The 24,542-nt window shown below is 39.3% G+C and overlaps 1 protein-coding gene across 4 annotated transcripts; it reads right to left on the bottom strand.

The window, feature by feature from the left end:
• Positions 1-4,828: 4,828 nt before the first annotated feature.
• Positions 4,829-23,875, bottom strand: slain2 (SLAIN motif family, member 2). 4 transcript variants are annotated; one of them, XM_023266916.3, is made up of 9 exons: positions 23,164-23,875; positions 20,522-20,664; positions 13,700-13,867; positions 13,440-13,613; positions 13,009-13,362; positions 11,738-11,887; positions 10,473-10,559; positions 7,748-7,964; positions 4,829-6,547 (listed from the first exon to the last, which is right to left on the bottom strand). In XM_023266916.3, exons 1-9 carry the CDS (start codon positions 23,640-23,642, stop codon positions 6,484-6,486), a joined length of 1,836 nt encoding a protein of 611 aa, XP_023122684.2. In that variant the 5' UTR covers positions 23,643-23,875; the 3' UTR covers positions 4,829-6,483. The 4 variants fall into 4 exon arrangements, with proteins under 4 accessions (XP_023122684.2, XP_035802531.2, XP_023122691.2 ...); XM_035946638.2 differs by having other exon boundaries at positions 10,473-10,556; XM_023266923.3 differs by lacking the exon at positions 10,473-10,559 and adding an exon at positions 8,395-8,433.
• Between the last annotated feature and the right edge of the window lie 667 nt (positions 23,876-24,542).

Raw genomic sequence — 24,542 nt, 5'->3', positions numbered from 1 at the left:
TTTACATTATTTCATCATATGGCATGTTTTCCCAACATGTTGAAAAATCGCATTTTTTTTCGACATAGTATTATACTATGGCGTTTTTTTGCACCAAAATTCATGATGATTTTTTTTTCAAAGAAAACCTTTCTGGAGTATTTTTCACAGCCTACTTTACAATATTTCATCATATGGCACATTTTTACAACATGTTGAAAAATTGCATATTTTTTTCGACATAGTATACTATGGCGTTTTTTTGCGCCAAAATTCATGATGATTTTTTTTTTTCAAAGAAAACCTTACCATAGTGTTTTTTTTACGGCCTCCTTTACATTATTTCATCATATGGCATGTTTTTACAACATGTTAAAAAATCGCATTTTTTTTCCTACATAGTATACTATGGCATTTTTTTGCGCCAAAATTCATGATGATTTTTTTTTCAAAGAAAACTTTACCATAGTGTTTTTCATGGTCTCATTTACATTATTTCATCATATGGCATGTTTTTACAACATGTTGAAAAATCACATTTTTTTTCGACATAGTATACTAAGGCGTTTTTTTTGCGCCAAAATTCATGATGATTTTTTTTTCAAAGAAAAACTTTCTGGAGTGTTTTTCATGGCCTCCTTTACATTATTTCATCATATGGCACATTTTTACAACATGTTGAAAAATTGCATTTTTTTTTCGACATAGTATACTATGGCATTTTTTTGCGCCAAAATTCATGATGATTTTTTTTTCAAAGAAAACCTTTCTGGAGTGTTTTTCACGGCCTCCTTTACATTATTTCATCATATGGCACATTTTTACAACATGTTGAAAAATTGCATTTTTTTTCGACATAGTATACTATGGCGTTTTTTGTGCCAAAATTCATGATGATTTTTTTTTTTTCAAAGAAAACCTTACCATAGTGTTTTTCACGGCCTCCTTTACATTATTTCATCATATGGCATGTTTTTACATGTCCAACACACGTCCAAAATGTGAAAAAAGTGTCATAGTTTAGTGTCGTCCAAAATATTGAAAAAAATGTCATAGTTTAGTATTTCGTCCAAAATATGGAAAAAAAACGTCATAGATTAGTGTGTCGTCCAAAATATGGGAAAAAAAAAAACGTCATAGTTTAGTACGTCATCCAAAATGTGAAAAAAAAGCTCATAGTTTAGTATGTCGTCCAAAATGTAACAAAAACATCATAGTTTATTATGTCGTCCAAAATATGGGGAAAAAAAGCTGCAAGCCAACGCCTAAAGAACGAACTAAAGCAATGGAGCCAAACCCGGTTCAGTGGTGAAGACAAGCAGAGGAAATGTTTGCAGCCAAATAAAGCAGGAAGACACTGAGCTGCTCAGGTGTTCCTGATAACACCAAGCAGCCACCTGGACAGCCAATAGGAACACAGCTTACTGGAAGTCCAGAGGGCTGGCTTAGTGAAGGAAATTTAGTTTAAATTTGAAGCAGAAAGTTAACAAAGAAAGTTGAAAACCACCTTCTGATCCCTGAAATCTCTGAGTTTTCACACAAAGAACGCCTGAACATGTCAAACTGGTTCCATAGTAGAACCATCATTGTAAAAACGTCATAGCATGGTGTGTTGCTCAAAAAACATTAGGACCCGGCTGTCTAGGGTCGCCGAGGAGCAACACAAAAACAGGACAAACGCTGGTTTCCGGGGGGTTAGGTGGCTATTTATTTGAAAGAGTAAGTTTACAACAACACATGTGAGCAGAAAAATCACAAAGTCTGTCTTTAGTTCAGCTGAAAATATTAGTTTTTGTCTTTTTTATTGACCAAACTTTTCAGGAAGTAGATGAAGAATAATTAAAGCTCTCATGTAGAAGTCCAGCTTATTTTAGATCCTTGTGGAGAGTTTAATCTTAGAGTTTGTAAAGCTGTTGAGTTTTTAGAGTCACATGGATTGTTTTGACATTTAATAACTGAGTCCTGAAATAAAATTACAGTTGTGGATTTCTGTTGTTTAGTCTGGACTAAACAAATAGCAGCATAAATCTCAAACGTCATTATGAGGAGTCTGGATTGAGGTTTCTCACTTGATAATGATCAAAACATGAAATTTAGGTTGGTTTATAAAGGAATATTCCACCTTAAATCTTTGAATGTTGACCTAAAAGGTTGGTTTCAGGAAGTATTCCACCTACAAGGTCCTCACACATCCACCTTAAAGGAACATTCCACCAAAAATCCTTGGACATGCACCTAAAATGTTGATTTAACAGAGTATTCCATCCAAAATCCTCAAAGAGAGCTGAGGGGCTCTGCCCTCTGAGAATCTTGTTGTTGTTTGGCTCCAAACTTGCTAATGACCACTTCCGGTCTCAGAAAATGAAAAAACGGACCTGTTTTCGTTTCTCTTACTGATTTTATTTTTTTGTTATTCTAAATATAAAATGAAAATCAAAGCATTTTTAAAATTTTGTATATCCCTTTTTGATCGTGAAAAGGAAAAACGCCTTGTATTTCAATTTTATTTTTTGTTGAGGTACCTGGGCACCTTTTTCCCACTTGTTGGACAACATACTAAACTATGACATTTTTCATACAATTTGGACGACATACGAAACTGATGTTTTTGTAATATTTTGGACGACATACTAAACTATGATGTTTTTTTCACATTTTGGATGACATACTAAACAATGACCTTTTTTCACATTTTGGACGACATAATAAACTATGACTTTTTTTCACGTTTTGGACGACATACTAAACTATGACTTTTTTTCACATTTTGGACGACATACTAAACTATGACATTTTAGTGACTTTTTTGATGACATACTAAACTATGACTTTTTGTCACATTTTGGACGACATACTAAACTATGACCTTTTAGTGATATTTTGGACGACATACTAAACTATGACGTTTTTTTCACATTTTGGACGACATACTAAACTATGACGTTTTAGTGACTTTTTTGACGACATACTAAATATGACTTTTTTTCACATTTTGGACAACATACTAAACTGACTTTTTTTCACGTTTTGGACGACATACTAAACTATGACATTTTAGTGACTTTTTTGACGACATACTCAACTGTGACTTTTTTTTCACGTTTTGGACGACATGCTAAACTGACTTTTTTTCACGTTTCGGATGACATACTAAACTATGACATTTTAGTGACCTTTTTTTCACATTTTGGACGACATACTAAACTATGACCTTTTTTTCACATTTTGGACGACATACTAAACTATGACATTTTAGTGACTTTTTTGACGACATACTAAACTATGACGTTTTAGTGACTTTTTTGATGACATACTAAACTATGACTTTTTTTCACATTTTGGACAACATACTAAACTATGATGTTTTTGTCATATTTTGGACGACATACTAAACTATGACACTTTAGTAATATTTTGGACGACATACTAAACTATGACCTTTTTTTCACATTTTGGACAACATACTAAACTATGACGTTTTTGTCATATTTTGGACGACATACTAAACTATGACACTTTAGTAATATTTTGGACGACATGCTAAACTATGACCTTTTTTTCACATTTTGGATGACATACTAAACTATGACGTTTTAGTGACTTTTTTGACGACATACTAAACTATGACTTTTTTTCACATTTTGGACAACATACTAAACTATGATGTTTTTGTCATATTTTGGACGACAGACTAAACTATGACCTTTTTTCCCACATTTTGGACGACATACTCAACTATGATGTTTTAGTGATATTTTCGATGCATACTAAACTATGAATTTTTTTCCCCACATTTTGGACAACATACTAAAGTTTAGTATGTCGTCCAAAATGTGGAAAAAAAAAAACGTCATAGTTTAGTTACTAAACTGAAATTTTTTATACAATTTGGACCACATGCTAAACTATGACGTTTTAATGGCATTTTGGACAACATATTAAAGTATGTGTTTTTTTTGGAAGTTGTTTTTATTCAATAGGTAAGTAGAGAGGAAGACAGACAGGACAGCAGGGAAGACCTGCAGTAAAACGCTGTCGCTGTTACAGCTGGAGTTCATTTTGAACTATTTGGTATAGGACTGTGACTACTGTTTTCATTATTGATTAATCTTCAAATTGTTTTCTCTATTAATAGATTGTTTGATACATAAAAATTATGAAAATACTCAGAAATTCTGTCAAAATTCCCTAGAGCTGAAAAAAGCACTTGCGTAGTCCAACCACCAACTGAACCTCAAATTTATTATAAAATACATTAAAATGATTAAAAGCAGCAAATCTTCACATTTAAAGCTGGAACTAATAAAAATAATTTTCTGTCAATTGATTCATTCTCTTAGCTGTTCTTGTATAAACTGTTGGTGGTTTAATTAATCACAAAACAGCATAATTTGTACGCTTATGCATTTTGTATGTAACAATGTTAATTTGTAAGGTAATTAGGCTGTCAGATAACTGTAGTGAAACAGTAATATTTCTCTTTGGTATGTAGTGGAGTAGAAGTAGAGTGTCATTTAAAAGAGTCAAGTAATGTACAAGTACCTCAAATTTGTACTTAAGGTACTGTACTAAAACAAAAGACGACAGGAGAAAGGGTACATAAAAATTCAACCAATAGATAGCACCATGGAGCAGCCGATTAAAGTTACAAGTTTTCTGAAATGTTGTTCAGAAAATTAGCTCAAAATCTTTAAATTGACTAGTGTTTTGTTTGTAGCATCTCACCTTAAAGCTTTAATTTGCTCTGTTCTCACACTGTAGATTGTGTCTGTGGCTTTTACTGCATGAAAGTAAACCAACTCTGTTTTTATTTTTCCTCAAACAAAAAACTTCAATAAAAAAGAGACAATAACTTTTAAGCTTTTATTTGAAATGTGACTTTACATGGGGAAACCAAATGTCATGTTTGTGGATATAAAAAAAAGTTCAATAACAAAAACTGTCACACAAAAGGTGTGGTATGCTTTTTTGAAACATTCATCCTCGCTTCCCACCGAATCTGAGCTTTGACAGAGGCACCTCTCTCTTTAATAAATAGTTTCATTTACAGAACAGAGTAATTAGTTATAAATAGATATGAAGGCGCATATTAAACATTTTTTTTAAAGCATTTATAAATGTGTCGGTTCAATTACAAAAAAAAAACAAACAGGCAAGCAAATCATCAAGCAGAGATGCTAAATTGCAAACAATATTGGCAAATCCAGAATTTGGCACAAAATGATAAACATACAAACAGAACATGATGTTCAAACTCAAGTGAAACTTTAAATTATAGGCACTAGTTTAAGAACATCCACCACACCAATTACCACCACACCAGAACACCTTTCCTAACACTGGCATGCCTTTTGATTCGTTTCCAAAGCACAAGAGGTAAAAGCCAGTCGAAACTTGTCTTTTTCTTATTTACGACAGTTTTCCATTACTTTTTTTTTAACAATATGAATGATACACACTGACAAATCTGTTATGGGAATTGAAACCACTCTGTGTTTCATTGGCTGAATGGATGAACAGGGATAAAATAGCTCAGGCTTTTTTCTCAACAAAAGGAATTTCAGATATAACTCAGACTTTATGTCCACCTCTTCCTAAACTGACCACTTTAAGCACTTAAATGGAAAAGTATAATCTTGGCAAACTGTGGTACAAGTCAGAACTGATGCTTTGGCCGAGGCGTCATTAATCACCCGGGTTTCTCTCGAGTCCTGATTTGACACTTTGAAAACAACAACAAAAAAAAAAGGCTTTGGAGAGTTAGCTTGCAGTTGAGGTTCAAAATGTATATTTTAAACAACTGAAAATTTCAAACAAAAATACTGATATGGAAGTTTGGACATACACTTCTTTAAATAATTTGAATAAATAATTTCCAAAACAAACTTTGTGCATACATTCTGGCTGATTTTAGAAGAGGAAAGATTTCTTTAAACGTCATACCCACACAGAGGTGCTTTCACTGTTGCAAGACATCAAGAAACTTCTCGAACGTTACGGGACAGTTCACCTGCACAGCATCATCATAGAGATCGCTCACCGACATCTGTTAAACACAGAGCATAAAGAGAGAAATGCGTGGAAACATTTCAACCTGAGGGAGGTGAAAGAAGAACAGGGGGGAGGAAAGCCGGGCATGTAGAGATATGAACTGTCACACGGATGATTGCAGTCGAACCAAGGCAGGTGATGTGTCCTCTGCTGGCCGGAGCTGGAGTCGGGCTGGTTTCTTTGGCATTTTCTGGGCTGTCTGCACTACATGCCGGATCCCTCCAGAGCCAGTCACCACAGAGGAACACGATGGAGGTCCTCTTTGACACAATCTGGACACTTTCCTCTCCTTTTTAAAAAAAAAAAAAATCTGAATTGTATATATATATATATATATTGCGACATAGTCTCTCCTTCTTCACTGTAGATGTTATCTAGGTAGATAAAGTGCCATGTTGTAATGTCTGCCTCCTTGTGTTGATAGTGTGACTGGAGCGTCCCCTGCTGGCTGCATCAGTAACAACCTTCTCGCCAGTTCTCTCCTGTGCCGCTGTACGTCCGAGGAGCAGGAAGAGATCTGAGAAAACAAGGTAAAAATGTCATTTTCCCGACAGTAATGTAATATGTTTCAATAGAATAGACTAGATAACTTTATTGTCTGTTCCAAGTAAAAACAGAAATTCATCTTTTGTCATGGCTGAAGGACAAAATTTAAAAACCACACTCAAACATTGAAAGCACCCTCACACATTAAAAACAGTACAATAAATAAAAACCAATAAAGCACATAAAATAGCTAAAAACACAGTGCAGTCTATTTTGTATTATAATATTCAGTTACAGCTGTGCAAGGTGAGATCATGCATGATGCATGATACTGGATAAAAACTGATGTTGTGATATTTTGTTTATCTGCAATATGTAAAGAATACAAGAATTTTCACTAAATGAGCTGAATAGCTCCATTTGTAAAGAATAAATCATCCTATGCTGCAAAGAGGCAGTCAAAAAATTATGAAAATGAAAATGTGTCAGAAAAATACTTTAAAACTGAAAATAATTATTTGTAAAATAATGTTTTTTAAAGTACAGAAAAACGGAGTAATTTTAGAATCATACATAGTAAAAGAACAAATTACTATTTGTAAAACTACAGATTTTTCATGCGTACATTATTTACTGTTTTGGCCTGCCTCTTCTATAGTCAACATTGATAACCCTTTTCTGATTTTACCAGATATTATATGTAATTTAACAGAACAATAAAATCTGTAAAATAACTGTTTAAAGAGTTGTTTATTCTAGTACTTTCAATCCTTGATATACATCTTTTTGTTTCAAAATTTTCATCAAACTAAGGTAAAATATTTGTATAATGTTGATATTTTACCTGATTTAGACAGAGTTTTGTGGCGCTGCTTTAAATGGTCAAACAAATTAGTTGTGTTGCCCCGAGTAGTGGCAATAATCACAAAACACTTGTTTCTGCTCAATGTCAGCCTTTATGTAACTATAATAATAATAATTATAAATTTTATTTGTAATGCACTTTTCATGAAGGCAAAATCTCAAAGTGCTACACTGAAGATATAAAAAGGATAAAAACAAAACAATCAGGTAAAATAACAATCAAAAATAGAAACTTCAGGGGCACGTTTAATTAAAAGCTTTGTTAAAAATTAAGGTCTTTCGGCCGTTTTCAAAAACGTCCACTGTCTGTGTAGCTGAAAGCATATTAATGCTGCGCAGCCCTGACTGTGTCTGTAGATGTACTTACCTGCGCACAGGTTGGGCCAGTTTGCTGCGGGGCAGAGGGATGCCTCCTCCTCCCCCTCCTCCAGAAGCACTGGGTCGGGGCAGGCCGCTGCGTGGAGCGGCCAGTGAGCGGGTCGGGGTGGAGGTGGCAGAATTAGGGGTGGATGTGGCCTTTACAGGCTGCCTCAAGGCCAGCGGGGATGGGGTGGCAGGCGTTCGCAGCTTACTGGGAGAGGGGACTGAAGACAGGCAGAGCAGGAATACAATCAGAAATAACTGGATAATGGTATGTCGTCTTAATACACTTCTATATGTTTCAATCTGTCAGTCTAACAATGAAGTCATGACCAAGAGCACAATGGTGTGAGGTACATACCAATATGATGCCAGTGTACATACAGCAAGTAGGAATTTACTAACCACATCCACTACAAATTCACAAATGCAGTCAGATCTGTTAAAGTTAAAAAACTAGAAAATAAAACATAAATGAACAGAAAGGTTAACTAATACAGCTGCCTACTATGACGCTCGATGCATTGACGGGATGAGGTGATAACACAGACACAGCATATACTAGTGAAAACCAGCAGCACAACATCAATACAACCGCGGCGTGGAACCACAATCACAATATTTATAAGGTGGAAGCCCTCAGTGAATACTCACTGAAATCACCTTCTTCTCCAAAGCAACAGGAGAGTGGGACTAGACAAAGACGAAGACAACAGAGACAAGCCTTAATTTAGAGCAGGGGGGAAGGTGCCGAGGATGGGGTTTAATGCGGTATGTCTTTCTGCCCGTTTGTTCTCTTAACAAACTTACATGGCTCTGGACCAACAGAAGCAACAATCCTATATGCCATGGAAAAAGGTATGCTTTACCGTCAACTAGCCTAAGTAGAAAGTGTAGCTGTGAGCAGTGATGGGGCAGTGAGGGAGTAGGTTGTGTGCTGTAATGTAGCCTTGGTCCATATCGTATGAAAAGTTGAAGGAGATCTCATCAAACTCTTTCAGGCATGCACTCCTTTCTGGTAATCCGACAACATCTGAATGTGTCGGCTTTTTGTCTGAATAAACACACTGGTCACTTCTCCATTAAAGCTACCACGGCAATGGTACAGAGTTTTACCTAACAAGCTTTACGTATCATTTTCAACACTGCACAAGTCTGAACTGCACATTCTTGCATTAGCAGACAGGTATGCACAAGCAACTTACTCTAAATTACGTGAAGCAAAGAAATGTCCTAAACTAACTGAAGTTTAGTTTGTTGCTTCCAGCTGTTTGTAGACATAGTTCCTCTGAGTTTATTGAATACCTGCAGCAGTAGGATCCATATGAGCATCTCCGAAGCAAGCGTTGTGTTTATTTACGCACAGGGAACAACGCATGTAACTTCATTAATTCTTAATAATTATCAATTATCCCTGACATGGAGTCCTGAGCTCCATCACAGCTGAAAAGATAATTTTATTTCACTGCTGGTATTGTTGACATTATCATAAGTTGTAAATAAAAACTTTAGCGTTCAGGATATCATAAATAAACTTGGCTCTTAGATACTGGACAGACTCATAAGCTTGCTGTTAGTTTAATCTTTTGCACGCGCATCATGGCTCTCAGCCACTGTGGTTGATATTCCTAAATGAAGCCGTGAGGAACATGAACTTAAAACTGATCAGTGTCTGAATGACAGAATGCCGTCACTTTAGCAGACTGGTGACGCAGGAATGCTACATATCTGATGTCTGAAGAGAGTTTGTCTCCAATTGTGGGTAAGTATTATTACATATGGTATGTAAAAGGGTTGGTTAGAGCCTTTTGTGTCTCCAGAGGGAGCTGCAGGAACTCTGATAACGTCAGTTTCAGTCACTCTAACGACTACAATCTGCAAATGCAGTTAGAAATCAGTAGCCCCTCCTTATATCTGCTTTAGGCAAAAGACTCAAGGCTACATTAGCACATAACAGCACAACACACCCAAGCAGCTGAGATGCATTGTGGGTAAACTAGGTGCCAGGTTTGATCAGAAAAATGCAGATGATTATCATAGTGGGAAGAAGAGAGATGTTAAATCAGGTACATGCTAACTATCTCTGCTGACTCTCTAAATGTCAAAACACAGAATCACAGGCTCCACTGGTAATGCTCATTTTTGTAAAAAAATATAAAATAAAATTTATATTAAAAGGTCAAACAATATCTGCAATGACAATGTAGTCTGTACATAATGTAACAAATAATTAAACTAAACTTGACAGTAAAACTTAAGATTGTATGTAATGAATGTATAAGGTTATTACTGAGCCTGTGGTAGATTGATGTTTTTGTGTACAGAAACAGCTGAACATAATCCTTTCATGAGTCAACACTCCCATTAAATTGTGAATGTTAAATCCTTCTTTAGAGGTGGCAAACCTGTGGCAGTTACTATAAGCACCATGCTTCACCTACTAATTTCCTTTTTTTCTCACCAAGAAAGCAACAAAAACAGATGCTAAAACTGCACTCAGAGTTACCCCTCAGTCCCAGAGCTTCAAAGGACAAGCTGGCAACGAGTGCATTAATACACTTTCCTCACATCCATTTCAAGTCCATAAATATAGCCAATTTATCATTTACTCTCATCAGTAGTCCATATACCATCAGTACACCGGCAGCTGACGTTAGTGTGTCATAAATTGTGCATATGTCTGTGGGAGATCAATCTCACAGCCCCCAGCTGGTTTAGGAGCAGGCTGTTACCTCGCAGGGCAGTTGGGCGTTGGAGGTGCTGTTTGGGTTTCGGGGAGGAGCGAGAGGGGGGCGAGTATCTCGAGAGCTGAGCTGCTGCTGGAAAACAGGGACATGTCAGCATGGGATGTGATTCTGCCTGAGATTCAGAATATTACTGGAGAAAAAAGGGGCTGTTGAAGGCCATTCAAGCCCAAGGTGCAGTTTGAGACCACTAGGGGGCTCTGCAGACTAAGTGAAGGAGCAGCAGGCTGCCAGAGCAAAGTAACAGTGCCTCTATCAGGTTTAACAGCCAATCGACCAGTCTCAGCATAGACAGAGAAAATGAGGCTGGTTTGGGTTACACATGCTTTACAGTGAGGAGAAGTCAGTGAAAGAAGCAGCCATTTAGGTGTCTCACATGCCCAGTACAGCCAAAGCTCTGACAGAGAAACACATACAACCACCAGCAAGCACAGTAAAGTACAAGAAATCTATCAAGACTCAGATGAAAACACAACTTCTTCTGAATGTATAAAGACCAATAGCTCAGTCCACATCAACACTATACCCTGTCCCACGGAGGGCTGGTTAAGACTGGATGAAGGCAGTCACTGCACTTTTAACCAGCTGAAACCTGCCTTCTGACCCCTCTCCTATCTGACTCTAGTAAGAGAGGGATTACTGCCTCTGGATTAAGAACAACACCATTACCTTTATCTCCCATTACAGGATTACATCAAATGGATAGTCTTAGCTTAAAGAGGTAGGACTGTAAGCTATAAAAGAACATTAAACCATCAAATGCAAAGTTCTGTTAGTGTCACAGATACCAGGAGTCACTCTGGATTCTCTCAGTGTTGGTGGCGTCATGCTTTTATTCCGCAGAAGGTGTGCATTTCTTTGAAGTGAAAGTTACGCCGAGACAATAAGAGGAAGGATGCATGTGAATAAAAGATATTACAACTAAAAATGATCAAAGACAAAGAGGATCCCCAAACACCAAAGCCATGTCACTACAAAGCAGCACAGTCCCTAGACTTTAGGTGCAGCCAGAGGGATTAACAGAATTCCCACTCATACAAAGACTAACATGAGATTACACAGCCTGTCATGTTGCCGAATTTGGAAAGCAAAACAAATATTGATATAATGTCAGCAGACAACAAAGTGATTTCAGTAATGATTTTGATGGTCTGAAAGCTACTGCAGCATAAAGATTTGTGTGCAGCTGTGGAGGTATGCAGTCAAATTAGAGCACTTTAAAAGATGCTGTCTGGGTCTGGAACAATACTCACTTGCAGACTGGTTCTGATGTCGAGGAGAGCCTCCGTTTGGCACTTGCAGGTTGGACTCGCAGCTGCGGCTGTTCTTGACGGGTTCTGGTGCCTGAGCTGCTGCCGCCGCTGAGGAGCGCGTGAGGTTGGGAAGACTACGACGCAGCTTTTCTACAACGGCAGCACAGGAGGCAATTAGATCCATGAAAACAGGACAGATATTAGGGATAGACCGATTATCACCCTGGCTGGTTGTTGGGGCCAACAAATGGTTTTTATGCACTGATCAGCAATAAATTACATGCACTACTTTTGTGTCTGATGCTGCTAACTCTCTCTGTCTGTAGTTACTCTGTGGACTCAGAATTGTCTCTCGAGCAAAGACACAACGTGCAAAAACTAAACAAGAAACACAAGCTGCCAACACAAACCAGGAAATTAGCTACTCTCATAGTGGCTAAGGCCACACCAACAGCTAGTGGCTAAGTAAAGGGGCAGCCACAGATTACCCTGAAACAGTGTCTGGAAAACAACAACCAACAATGCTTTAAGTTTGTTGTCCCCAAAGTAAGATCTGAACTGGGCAAGAAAGCATTTAGGTTTTCTGCACCTGATGCTTGGAATAAATTACAATCTGGACTTAAACTTCAAGCCCTTGTGACGCTGAATGAGTTTAAAGTTCTGGTGAAATCCTTACAGTCAACCTGGTCTGTGTGCAAGTGTTATGTGTGAGCAAGTTTTAATGTTGTTAATTTTATCTACTATTTACTGTTTTTAATGTGACTATGCTGCTGCCCTCTTGGCCAGGTCTCCCTTGAAAAGGAGATCTCTGATATCAATGGGACTAACCTGGTTAAATCAATGCTAAATAAAAATAAAAAAGATATGGGCCTTAGAGGGCAACGAAAGTAATAGAACAGTGAATGATGAACAAAACAGAACAACAGCAGACAGAACTGCGAGAGACAAACTGTTCAATCTCAATCAGCTGATTTCACAATAAACAGAGAGCATCCCAGCATCCTGTGATGCTCTGACACATGACTCTTCTTACTAGTGTACATATTCAGCTATTAAAATCCTTATTAATGAAAAAGGCTAGTTATGAATGATAGTTTCCCTGCTATCACATGCTGTTAAAATATAACATGTAATGTACACTGGTGCAAAATATCAGTCATTGGTCTCTCTTGATTCCCAGTAACGGTCATCAGTATTGGCCCTGAAAGACTCCATACCGATAGATCCCCACAACATACAATGAATCACAGAAATATTAATGAAGTGTTTACCTTCATTCTTCACCACGTTGGTCTGCAGGTCGTGCCCGTGGCCCTGCAGCGAGTGGCGAGGCTGCTGCAAGCGGCTGATGATGGGCTGAGGTGAGCCGCGGCTGTGGCTGTAGTCGATGGACCGAGCTGGGGAGCGCGAGCGGGGAGAGTTCCTGGGGGAGGCGCGGGGAGAGTGACGAGGGGAGGGGCTGAAGCGACTGGAGGGCAGGTGGAAAGCTGGATGCACCGCCTCCTCCTCATCCTCCAGACTGTGTGCGTCTAATTCCTGGTCGCTGAAGGTGCTTCGCCGCAGTGAGTGGCAGGACGAACCCGAGCTCCGTCTGGATGCCGTCGCAGCGTAGTCTTGTCTCAAACCTGTCGACAAACAGTCAAACTATAAAAAACTGTTGGGTTGCAGAAAACAGAGGAACAGTGTTGATGCAGGTACATACTCTCTTCCTGCATGCGTGCCAGTATCTGGACATCAGTGACATCATTGAGTTTGTAGGTAGTCGAGGAGCCCACTGAGTCCTCATCCATTTCTGACGTACTGAGCTCGCTGTCCACTGATGACTGTGGACTAATTGCTGGAGCATTCCTGTCTGCTGCTGCGTTTCGCTGGTGTACTGGTGAGGAAATAATTTGCAAACTTTTTAGTAGCATACTATACAGATAATCTGTGAGCGAAAGTGAGCTATAGAAAGACTTATACCTGCGTTACTGGGCAATAGCTGCTGTCTGACTATGGGCACTCTGCTGGGGGTTGAGGACGGGGAGTTGAAGCCACTGCTGTAGGGGCTGTTGGCTGCATTTGTGCTATACGGGCTTCCATAACCCTGCTGGTTGTACGGACTTCCATACAGGCTCCTGCGCTTGTTGGCTACAGAATGAGAAACAGAAATAACATATCAGTTTACATCACATGAGACATTGAGGAAATATCTTTACAGATTCGGTAACCAAGTGCTTTACATCTTAAAAGAGCTATCCTCATATTTTTGAACATGTTATTATACGGTTTTGTGTCCTGAACTTTTCACTCCCACACTGGAACACACAAATGTATGTTTATATAGTCTGAGAGAGCACAAAGAGAGTTGGACACTGACTAAGATTAGCCAAATACGTTTTTGTACTGAACCAAACAGTTTACATCTACATCTTTACAAGTTTGCAAGCAAAAAGATGTGAAAAAGGACAACAAACAGTTAACACATGAAAATTCAGTGTTAACAGTTTTTAGTTTTTTAACAGTAGTATTTATCCTGTAGTAACACTAACACTGATGATTGCTACTAAAATGTCACATAATTTCCTTATGCTGCTTTACAGTGTATTTTAAAACAGACCAGAGTCATATTGTCCTGGTAAAAACAGTAAGTTCAAGCTGTCAAAAGATGAAAATGTAAGAGTGTTCTCAGCTAATACTCTTTTTCAGTGGGATTCTCTGACCATCAGATGTCTTCACGGTTCGCTAGCTGTCTGTTCTCTGTGCATGCTGGAAAAAAATCCACTGTTCATACACAGCACTGGCTCTGTAAATCAAACTAAGTGGCTCAGACCAGTCTACACAACGCTATTCCAGTGTGTCTACTCTCATGCACGGGACAAGGAGAAAATCTGGCACACGCTATCTAATTATGCTAACTACCTAAATTAACAATTCATTTAATGAAAAGTCGGTCAAATCATTTCTCTCATACGTTGACTTTGCACAGATGGACTCCATCATGCAGAGGGATCTTAAAAGTTACCACTTCTTTGATGCGAGAAATGATTTTTTTTTTTAAACCGTTTTGTCCAATTCTAATTACTGCATAACAATTTACATTAGGAAAAATAGAATACAAATGTAAATCACAACTAATCAACTTAAAATTTCCTGCTTAATCTAGAATAATTGTATTAGTGACTGATTAGCTTAATAAACACCTAAAAGAAGGCAGCTTAAAATGTCACCAGTAGAAGATGAAACTTGGCAGTCATTGTTTGGCTTGTTCAGTATGCTAACATATTACTATCTACACACTGAAACCCTTTCTGATGAAGCCTGTTGGTCGCCCATGAATGCGACTACTAATGTCAGCAGTGTCGGCTCAGAGTCGGCACCTCTATGAAAGTTCTGCACTGTGCTGTCAGTCTGGCTGAGTCTCTTACACCGTATGCTGAGTGTGGGCCTGATAGAGAGTTCATACATCATCAGCTGAGAGAAACACTTAACAATACGTGCCATTCAATCGTGACGCACACAGCACAATGCAGTTCTCTGTGAAACTCAGCGAAACAGCAGTCAAAGGCTGCAGTCTATAGTCCCCCGATGGTCTCGATCATGAGATCAGACTGTGGACAGGATGCCGGTTAACTGAAATACTTTTGGGTGATCTGGATGCTTATTGTTGCTGTGTGCACTTGTTTATCCATCCTTCTGTTTCTCTAGGAGACGGGATGTGTTTACACAGGTCAGCGGTGACTGGAAAGCAGCCTTTTAAGATCAGCTAACTCCTCTTTCCATTTTCTCCCTCTGCACTCTGTCCTGTTGCATTATTTAGGAAATACCATCATGTCCACTGTGCTGCCATCCGCACGGATCAGCTACTGAGGAATGTCAACAGCACTGCAACATGTAGGCCTGTAACGCTGCACACGTTTAACCAATGGATGGTTTGTTTTCCATAAAAGAACAGGTCAGGTCAACACGTTGAAACGGTTCTGTGGTGAGTATCACACACAGGGGAGACTAAATATTCAGTTGACGTCTGTCATGTTCCACTGTCTTATTTTACAGCCTAAAACATATTATGCATGTACACAGCATACACAAACAAGTCCACATAATGACATATTTCTGTGAGCGCTTACAGTACAAACATGAATTTTCTGTCTGTGAGAGGAGTCACGATAGCTACTATTAAGAAAATCTTGACATAACTTCTGTACAGGTCACCAGAATTGCTGCAATCCATTTAAACCACCTAATGGTTCAGTGGAGGAGGATTTGGAGGTGGTTTGGTGATGTGACCTATCACAGTAACCCTAGTAGCACACTGTCATTAGGAAGAGACACTGAAAAATCTAAAGGGATCTGTTGCATAGGGACCAACAAAAATAGAGTGTCCTCAAATCCAAAGTAGGAAGATGGGAAAAGAAACAATGTTCCTACCCACTGTGACTGATGTAATTTCAGTTTACTGTGATATGAAATTGTACTGGAGGACTTTCCGTCTTTGCTTTTCAGCCCATGGAAACCTCAGGGCAGTTTCCACAGGCGAAAACCCTCCCTAAATGAGCCAGCACATAACAGACTGCTTAAGGCCAGCTGGGAATAAATGTATGAGGAGGGAATAGAAGACAAAGCTTGGTATTGAAGTCTACTTATTATAAAAATAAAAGAATGAGTTAAACAGCTGCAGAGAGCTTTAAGCATATCACAAGAGAAGAGCAAACAGAGACGCTTTTGTCAATGAGAGAGATAAATACCACAAAGGAGAGAAGGGATAAAACTGGCAGACACATGCAAGAGGGAGGTGAACTAACTCTACAGTAGGAGGTCTTTGAAAAGTCAAAGCTTTTACGAGTAGAAAACAGGGCAGGTCAACCATGTGACTGTGGTTGGGACCTCTTGGGTCTGGACCTAAGCTGCGGGACAGCTGTCAAAGCAGTACAATGGAAAAGAGCTATGTTTAATTGTTCAGCAAAATTGTTTTGCTGCTTATCAGAACTCTCTGACATGAGTAAAGGTGTGCTGTCTGACCCTTACAGTTAAATCAAGGAACTATCTGCCAGGCGGTTCCTCCCTGTTGTTAGTTATATAACTGAGACACGTCATGTGGGGATATGATTTTTTTCAGGGTGTGCACATGCACGAGGCTTGGTCACCACTCAAACACAAAACTTAAGGTCATGGTTAAAGTATGTGAATGACTTGGATGAGTGTGCATTTACTGCATATGTTAACTCCAATGTAACGTTTACTCAAACACCCCATACCAAACTTGCACAGTTCACGCCGCAAGACTTAAGGAAATCTTCACTTAATCAATCTGCCACAAGTGGAGCGAAGGAGGTTTTTTTCTTTGCCGCTGCTTTGCTGACACAAACTCAACCAACACCATGGCAACAGGGTTTCCATGCTCCTGTTTGAGACCAGGTGTGAAGAAGAAGTAGCCGGGAGCCATGACGGGTGTGTCTGGTGAGTCTCACAATCACAAATGCTCCCAGAATGTAATGTGGGCAGAAAATGGAATTAATTTATTTGGAAGAAATCTGTAAAACCTCGTCCTTAGTGATTCATTTTAATGTCATAAAACTACAAGACTCAGAGGATTTTATTATTTTTTTTTGTCTTTCCATTAGTGCTAACTGAGGGGCGATGGGAGTGGGGTGGGTGGTATCAGTGACAAGGGGTGGGGGGGTGGGGGGTATTTTCAGGACAAAGTAGGATGACGTTATCCTTCCATATCTACACGGATGATATCACCACTAATAAGCACAATTCCCTAAACCAGCCTCAAGTAGATAGTTTTTGGGGAGTATTAGTCAGCAGCTAGACAAATAGTGCGCTTTGTAACTTAATTAGATTTATTATCACTCAAGAGGACAGCCAAATACTGCTCTCAACATACCAGAATTCATATGTATATCTATTCCCACTTGTTCCACAAAAGGGCCATATTCGTATTATTTTAGGAGCCACTCTAAACAAATGCCGGTATCCTTAGATGGGGAGGCGTCTGTGTGTCCAGGTGCAGTGCTGATTCTTGCACAACAGAGCAGAGAGGATCAAATCCACCCCAGTGAACAACCTTCAGCCGCCTATTGCTCAACATGATCCAACTGTCACATGGGCATACCGCTGTCAAAATGGAAATGACCCCTCTCAGTTTAGCTGCGAGGATTTGAGGCCTGTCCTTCTCACTGAGAGACTGACTATAATTAGTGGAAGTCAAAAGCTCAGGAAACAGGCATTGCACAAGTGTAAAGGAGGAAAGATGAGGTAAGCCTGGGTGAGCGCTGGTCGATAACTCGCATTTTTATTGTGAACATGTGCAATAAACACATCACAAAAGGCTGTCTGAAATGCAATGAATAAGAACAACTATTTCAATTACATTGTCCATGCTTTTACACCATTCAGCCAATCAGGTGAAGCCCCAGCTAGCCTCCAGATTAATTGTTGTTGATGTTGAGGTGACTTCCAGGTTAGCAAGTATGATGGCTGAGGAAAGAGATAAGATGGAGGAAAATGTCCAGAGATTTTGTTGCGTTTCGAAGAAAATATTTTAAAGGGAGCAGAAGAAATTAAACTTTAATTTTTTATAATTATAATGCCTAGGTTCAGTTTAATTGATATTCATGTAGAAATTGTTCAATAAAAGCATTTTAATTAACTTCTTTATTCCGTGAGCATTGGCAGTGTGCCCATTAAAGCAGAAAGGAAGAAATGTGCAGCCAATAGACTTCAATGTTTGTTTATTTTATTTATGCAAGTCATGTCATCATTGCAGTGCAGTAATATTGTCTTTATGAATGCTTTAGACTGGTGAGTGGGTCTGCCATTCACAACAACACGCTATGTGGTGCGACACTGATCGGTCACAGAGTTGAGGTTTGTCAGTATGAAACTACTTAACATCCATTCTGGTTCTAAACGTGATCCTTCAACATGGATGGAAGTATGATTAGTGGTTGAGAAGGAAGTGAAGCACTAGAAAGGTGGAAAAACTATCACAGATGTAAACATAAATAAGTAAACACCTTACATGCCTTCAGCCTCCTGGTGTGCTAACATGTCACAAAACGATAAATATTTTGCAGGCCCCATGGCATAATGTGAAACACCCATTATCCCACACACAAACTGCTAACAATAAAAGAGGGAAACAAAAGTCCCATAACATTAATCAATAACTTACATAGTTTTGTGAGTCAAACAGGCATTTGTGGCACAATCAGCAAGGTGCAGTGCTTTCAATAACTTTAAAAAAAATGACATTTTCTATACGTTCTTGATCTGTGTCCACCATCTCCCCATATAACTAGCAAATAACACTTCCGCAAACATGCACTTTTATACTTCAGTTTCCCTCTAGGATAGGACGGAACATGCATGATGAATCATACTTGTTTTTGTGGTTTGTTTTTAGTTGTATGTCTGGTAGTTGTAGGTTCAAGAAAAGGAATGTGAGCAATATAGGAAATAGGCTTGTTTTGGATTTTTCTTGTGCTCAAGACAATAAAATGGGAATATTAATATTTAGTATACATTAAAGCCTATTAGTAATAGGAACAATCATGACATTTTCTTATCTAGCCAGCATCAAGTGTTACTTCTGCATTTCCTCTTGCCAGATTGACGGATCCATATATACAACCTGTGGATTCAGAGTAAACGAACTACTAGTTTTTATGTTTAAGATCATTTTCTAATGACTTTTGTTAGGCACTTTGAAAAACAGATAAAAGAGACTGACTGACTGAAATCACACAGATAGACAGTTATCCTTCGGAATATCTCATTTACTCCTGGTATTAATATGGAACCACATGAAAATGCCTAACTGAAAGGAAAACACACTGGGGTCAGAAAGCATTTAGATCAGTGAGACCACATTTGGAGGTGGTCAGGCTCACATTGTGATCGGATTTCAGCAGGTGTAAATGCAATCTGCACAGTGTGACCGCAGCCTCAAGGAAAGTTGAAAGGTCACCCAACACCTAGGGTGGTAAATCAAACGTTTCACCACAATACGATATCATATAGATTTTTGGACACCTCTATGATATTTGTCAACATCACAAAGTCTGTCACACTTTGATTTTAATCAGATTAAATTCACGGATATACACTTGATTAAGGACGATATGATACTGTCTGCCCATTGAACACAATTAGTTAAACTTATATTAACTCACAAAAAATAAGACTAAAATATGACTTGGCAGTTTTATTTCTGAAATCTCCCAGATATTCAACTGAAAAGCAATCTATACTTTTCAAAATAAAAAAGATCTTCTTATGTTCTCTATAAGTGCCGCATTTTAGCACAGATGCTTTTAATCTGTTAACTTAAAGATGATGATGCAGATCAGTGTTTTCACTTTGCATTGATCATGTTGGACCATTGCTCAGATCGATGAATCTTTACAACCCCACTAACTCCACCGCTTCGTGTTAACTCAAATAAGCTTGATAACAGCTACAGATAGTAGCAGAAACTATAACTTAGTGATGTGGGGACAAAACTACAGCAGCATTGCTTTTTTTTGACCTGTGTGCACCATATTTGTTGAGAGGTCAGCCATTTAATCTTGAGATTGGGTCAATTTGTGGACACAACTGAGATAACACATTTTAATACGCAGAAAACCATATATTGGATATCAAAATCCACCTAACATGCTCAGATATAAACTGCATCTGGTGATGACCACTAACATGCTAAAAGAAATATTTATTAACTGCATCGCTGTTATTGTTACGGTTTCTACAACTTCTCCTACTGCTGCAGCTCCTAAAAAACACAAGTTTGTTTACCTGACATGGTGAGGTCCAGTCTGTGGATGAGGGAGCGCTTGGCTGATTCCATCTCAGGACTGGGGTTGTCCAGAGCTTGGCGACACCACACGACAGGACTCAAGGCTTTTTGCAGGGGACTGTTGAGTTTCGCCTCATACAACCTGAAAAAATACAAACCGCACACGTCACCTTGTGAAAGCTCACACCTATTACACCTAATATGTGAAGTGACTCAACAGCTCCAGGAGGAAATTTGATTGGGAAGATAAGTATTTGGACCTGGTTTTATCACAGAGTGCTGCACTATAGTGGGAACAGACAAGAAGTCATTCAAGAGGTACAAAGAGGACTGAATATTACGGTTTGTTTTCATTTAGATCTATTTCATTCATAAATACTTGAAACTTTGAGGGCTATAAATTACTTTAAAAAACCGCTAAAAATACCACAAATTTAAAACTCAACAAGAGGTGACTTTCAGATATCTTTCAGGCTTTTCAGTATTCCTATATATTCTCCTTTATGTTCACATGTTCCAGTGTTCTCCGTCTCTAGAGTCTCCAATGGCAATGAGGACAATGCGACTTTAAACTCCTGCTGCTGTAAACTTTCAAGAATGAAACATTTGAAAAAGGCATTGAGTTCATTGCTTAGTCAGCTACATTGATTAAAACCCTCTTGATAACGATGGGTGGTCATCAAGGTATAAAACAAAGCTACAAACTAACCGAACTGGCTGCGACTTTGTTCTGCAGTAGCAGAAGTAATGTAAATGTGTATTTGTCATTGATGAGAAGAGAAAACAAGAGAAGAGTTACTGCTCAGAAGAGAAATCTGAGTCAGCAGCTGTCAGCACAGTAGCAGCCATAGAGGAAGACTTCCACGATGAAAGCAGAAACATGACAGACAAATGAAAGCAAATGCACAGAAGCCTGAAACTGGGACTGCTCATTTTCATTGTTTACCAACACTACAGTTAGCATAGCACATAGTAAATTTGCATCTCTATACATAATTTTTGCAACTCATACGCAGTGACCAGAGAGCGACTGGCATCTATTGATAGGCAGGGAGCACACTGCAGAGCCAGGCAGCGTTTCAAAATCCACTCTGATGCTAATTCATGGGATTACAGGAGTCTGTGACAGGAGTTGGCAAGAGCAAGGCACTACGGGGTAATCCCAGATACCAATCTGATGCAGAGAGCAGACAAACAGCCAGGGCATAATGAGACTGGCTCTGCTGGGCATGAGTGAGCAATGTCTGAAAGTAGTCGAGGGCTCAGTCGCTGGCAGAGGCACACTGCTGCAGACTGAGTTTGCTCTGCTGATTTAGACAAAGAATGGGTTGAACAATAATCATTAAAAAGGCTTTTAATTTTCAAGAAACATACACACTGATTAGCAGCATCCTCCTTGTAACATACATGTACTCTTGTTGGTTACATTCAGAGTCAGATCACCTTTTGTTGTTATTTTCAAGGCCACTTATAACCACACTTATAACATGTCATATCACTGATTGTAGCAACTTTAACAACTGTCATTAAGGTACATTTACAGCTACACCTTAATGTTGCTATTACAATGTCATTTCCACAGCAGACGCCAATCAATCAAACCCTTCCTAACAAGACAGATAATATGGGCCATTTCCTACAGATCATTATATTCACGTCCTGTCAGTAACTGCTCCCTTCCAAATAGCTTTTCCATTGCTATCATAAGAGATCTTCTGCTGAGTCTAAACGTCTGCTGCTGCTTTAAGGGATTTCTTTGAGTTGGGATGAGATTCAGGACTGTGCATCTTTATAAACCATCTAACCCTAATAACTAGAAATCCTCAGTGCTGGATTACATAATACAGTGTAGTGGGAGAGGATTAAGGAAAGGTATAGGAATGGACATGTGGGCTGTGAGAATTATTCTGATAACAAGCAGAGCTACATGATGCCAAATGGGCATCCATGACACTCTGCATGACCCATCATGCCATTGTTTGTAATCGCTGCATTTGCAACGCTGGCGATCAGCTTTACGGCACTGTCAGAGCTTTTTATTTCTGCACTACGAGCTGACAGTCCTATTTCTCATCTCTTGGCTCTCTCACTTAGTGCAGCACACTTGTAGCTGTGTGCCAACTGCTGTGCTGAAGGGAATTCAGAGGAGGACTATAACCATGGATACCTCTCCCACATGGCTGTTTAGGCAGGAAAACAACTTTGATTTTAGACACTGGTCTCCTGCCATTAGTGTCAATGACAAGCCAAACAAACTGCCACATTACTACATAAAAAAACGGTCTAATAGATGATCTCAGGGTGCTGACAGCTGAGAGGCCTGCTCATCTGAAATGAATGCACCAACCGTAAGCAAAGGTATGAAACAATGACTGCATGACAAAGTGTGTCTATTGTGATCAGACGGTCACAGAAGTGGCTTGGCATCGCCCATATGACTTGTCCAACAACACGCTCCAGTCCACAATGAGGCTCCTTCAGTGGAAGATTTCATTGAAGCTACTGAGACTGTTCATGCCAGGCGTATGTTAATGTGTAGAGCAGCTGTGCCCAGGCAATTAAAGCTGTCACCGGGCCCTGAAGACACAAACACTACTGTAAAGGCAAGATAACTCCCGAGACAAGCCTACAACTAACTCACCAGCTGTCCTCGTCTTCGTGTAGACAATCCATGTCTTCGAGGTCTAAGATTTCCACTTCATCTAGGATTGAGGTTTCTGCTTCGTCCATGAAGCCGGAACCGGTGGTGTCTGAATAAAGTGAGTTCATACTGGTGGCAGCGGAAGCCCCCTCACATTCATACGCCCTCCTGAAGCTGATGCCGTCGTACGACAGTCTGGGGCTCAAGCAGCGGTTGTTCTCCAGCAGACCACCGTAGCCGCCCGTACCGACGAACCCCACCCCAGGGAAGCCGGCCAGACCGGCTGCCATCCCCGCTGACAGGGACGACGAGTCGTATCCGGCGCTGAGGGGTCTGTGGTTCCCTGACATGGCTCCGGACGAGGACAACATCGTAGACCTGCTCCGGAGCTGCTCGTTCTGCTGTTCGAGTTTCTTCACCAAGTCCTGGAGCTTCCGCACCTCCAAGTCGGCGTTGATATTAGAGTTGATATCCTCCATAGTGGCTCCTCAGCCAGCCAGCGGAAATTTTTGCGGTCCTCTGTGGTATTTTTAGGCGTTTCTCCTCCGAGAGTCTCTTGTTTTTTGTTCACTTCTCTGTAATCTACGTGTTCAAGGAAGACACTTTGGTGTTCGACCGACTTAAGAAGCTCAACGTCGTCATCTTCTCCGGTTATTCGTGCTCACGGGCAGGGTCGAGGCCATTTTCATAACACTCGTCACCAACTGTGAAAGACCAACAGGCGGCGGATCGCACACGTCACCGCGCTCGACATCGGGAGCGAGCACGTAACCAACACCTATATGCGCGTGCACATACACCCACCAAAACGTCATATTTTTACATGAATTAACTGATAAAGTCAACACTCTGGTAACCAGAAATAATTCTGTGATCGCTTATTGATGCAACTTACTATTTAATTTTGTATTAAATATTTTAAAAAATCATTTATCAATTCAGTATTCTACAAGAATACTAGGACTGAACGACTTAGAAAAAATATATTGCGATTATTTTGGCAATTATTGAGGCACATTTTTAAACATTAAAATGACATGTTGCATGTTACCTTATTTCTAAAAAATATGATTTATAGACCAGGGCATCTCTATAGCACCACATTGCTTTATTTACAACAGTATGTTGTATATCCCAGCAATTAACAGAAATATTATTAAAATTGCAAATGGCAAAGTGCAATTTTCAAATCACAGGAGCTGGAACTTTTTGATAAGGTTAAGATGTGTCACTAAATACTATTATAAATGAAGCACTTTGGTGCTAAAAGGATGCCCTGTCCTACAAATCATATTTTCCAGATATTTAGGAGCATGAATGTTTTGCAGCAAAAATGACATGATTTTCAATTTGTTTTCTCAGTGGAAAAAATGACCATT

The sequence above is a fragment of the Amphiprion ocellaris genome, chromosome 2 (assembly GCF_022539595.1).
Source record: "Amphiprion ocellaris isolate individual 3 ecotype Okinawa chromosome 2, ASM2253959v1, whole genome shotgun sequence".
In the NCBI taxonomy this organism is placed as follows: domain Eukaryota; kingdom Metazoa; phylum Chordata; class Actinopteri; family Pomacentridae; genus Amphiprion; species Amphiprion ocellaris.
This window is presented reverse-complemented; position numbering and strand designations above follow the sequence as displayed.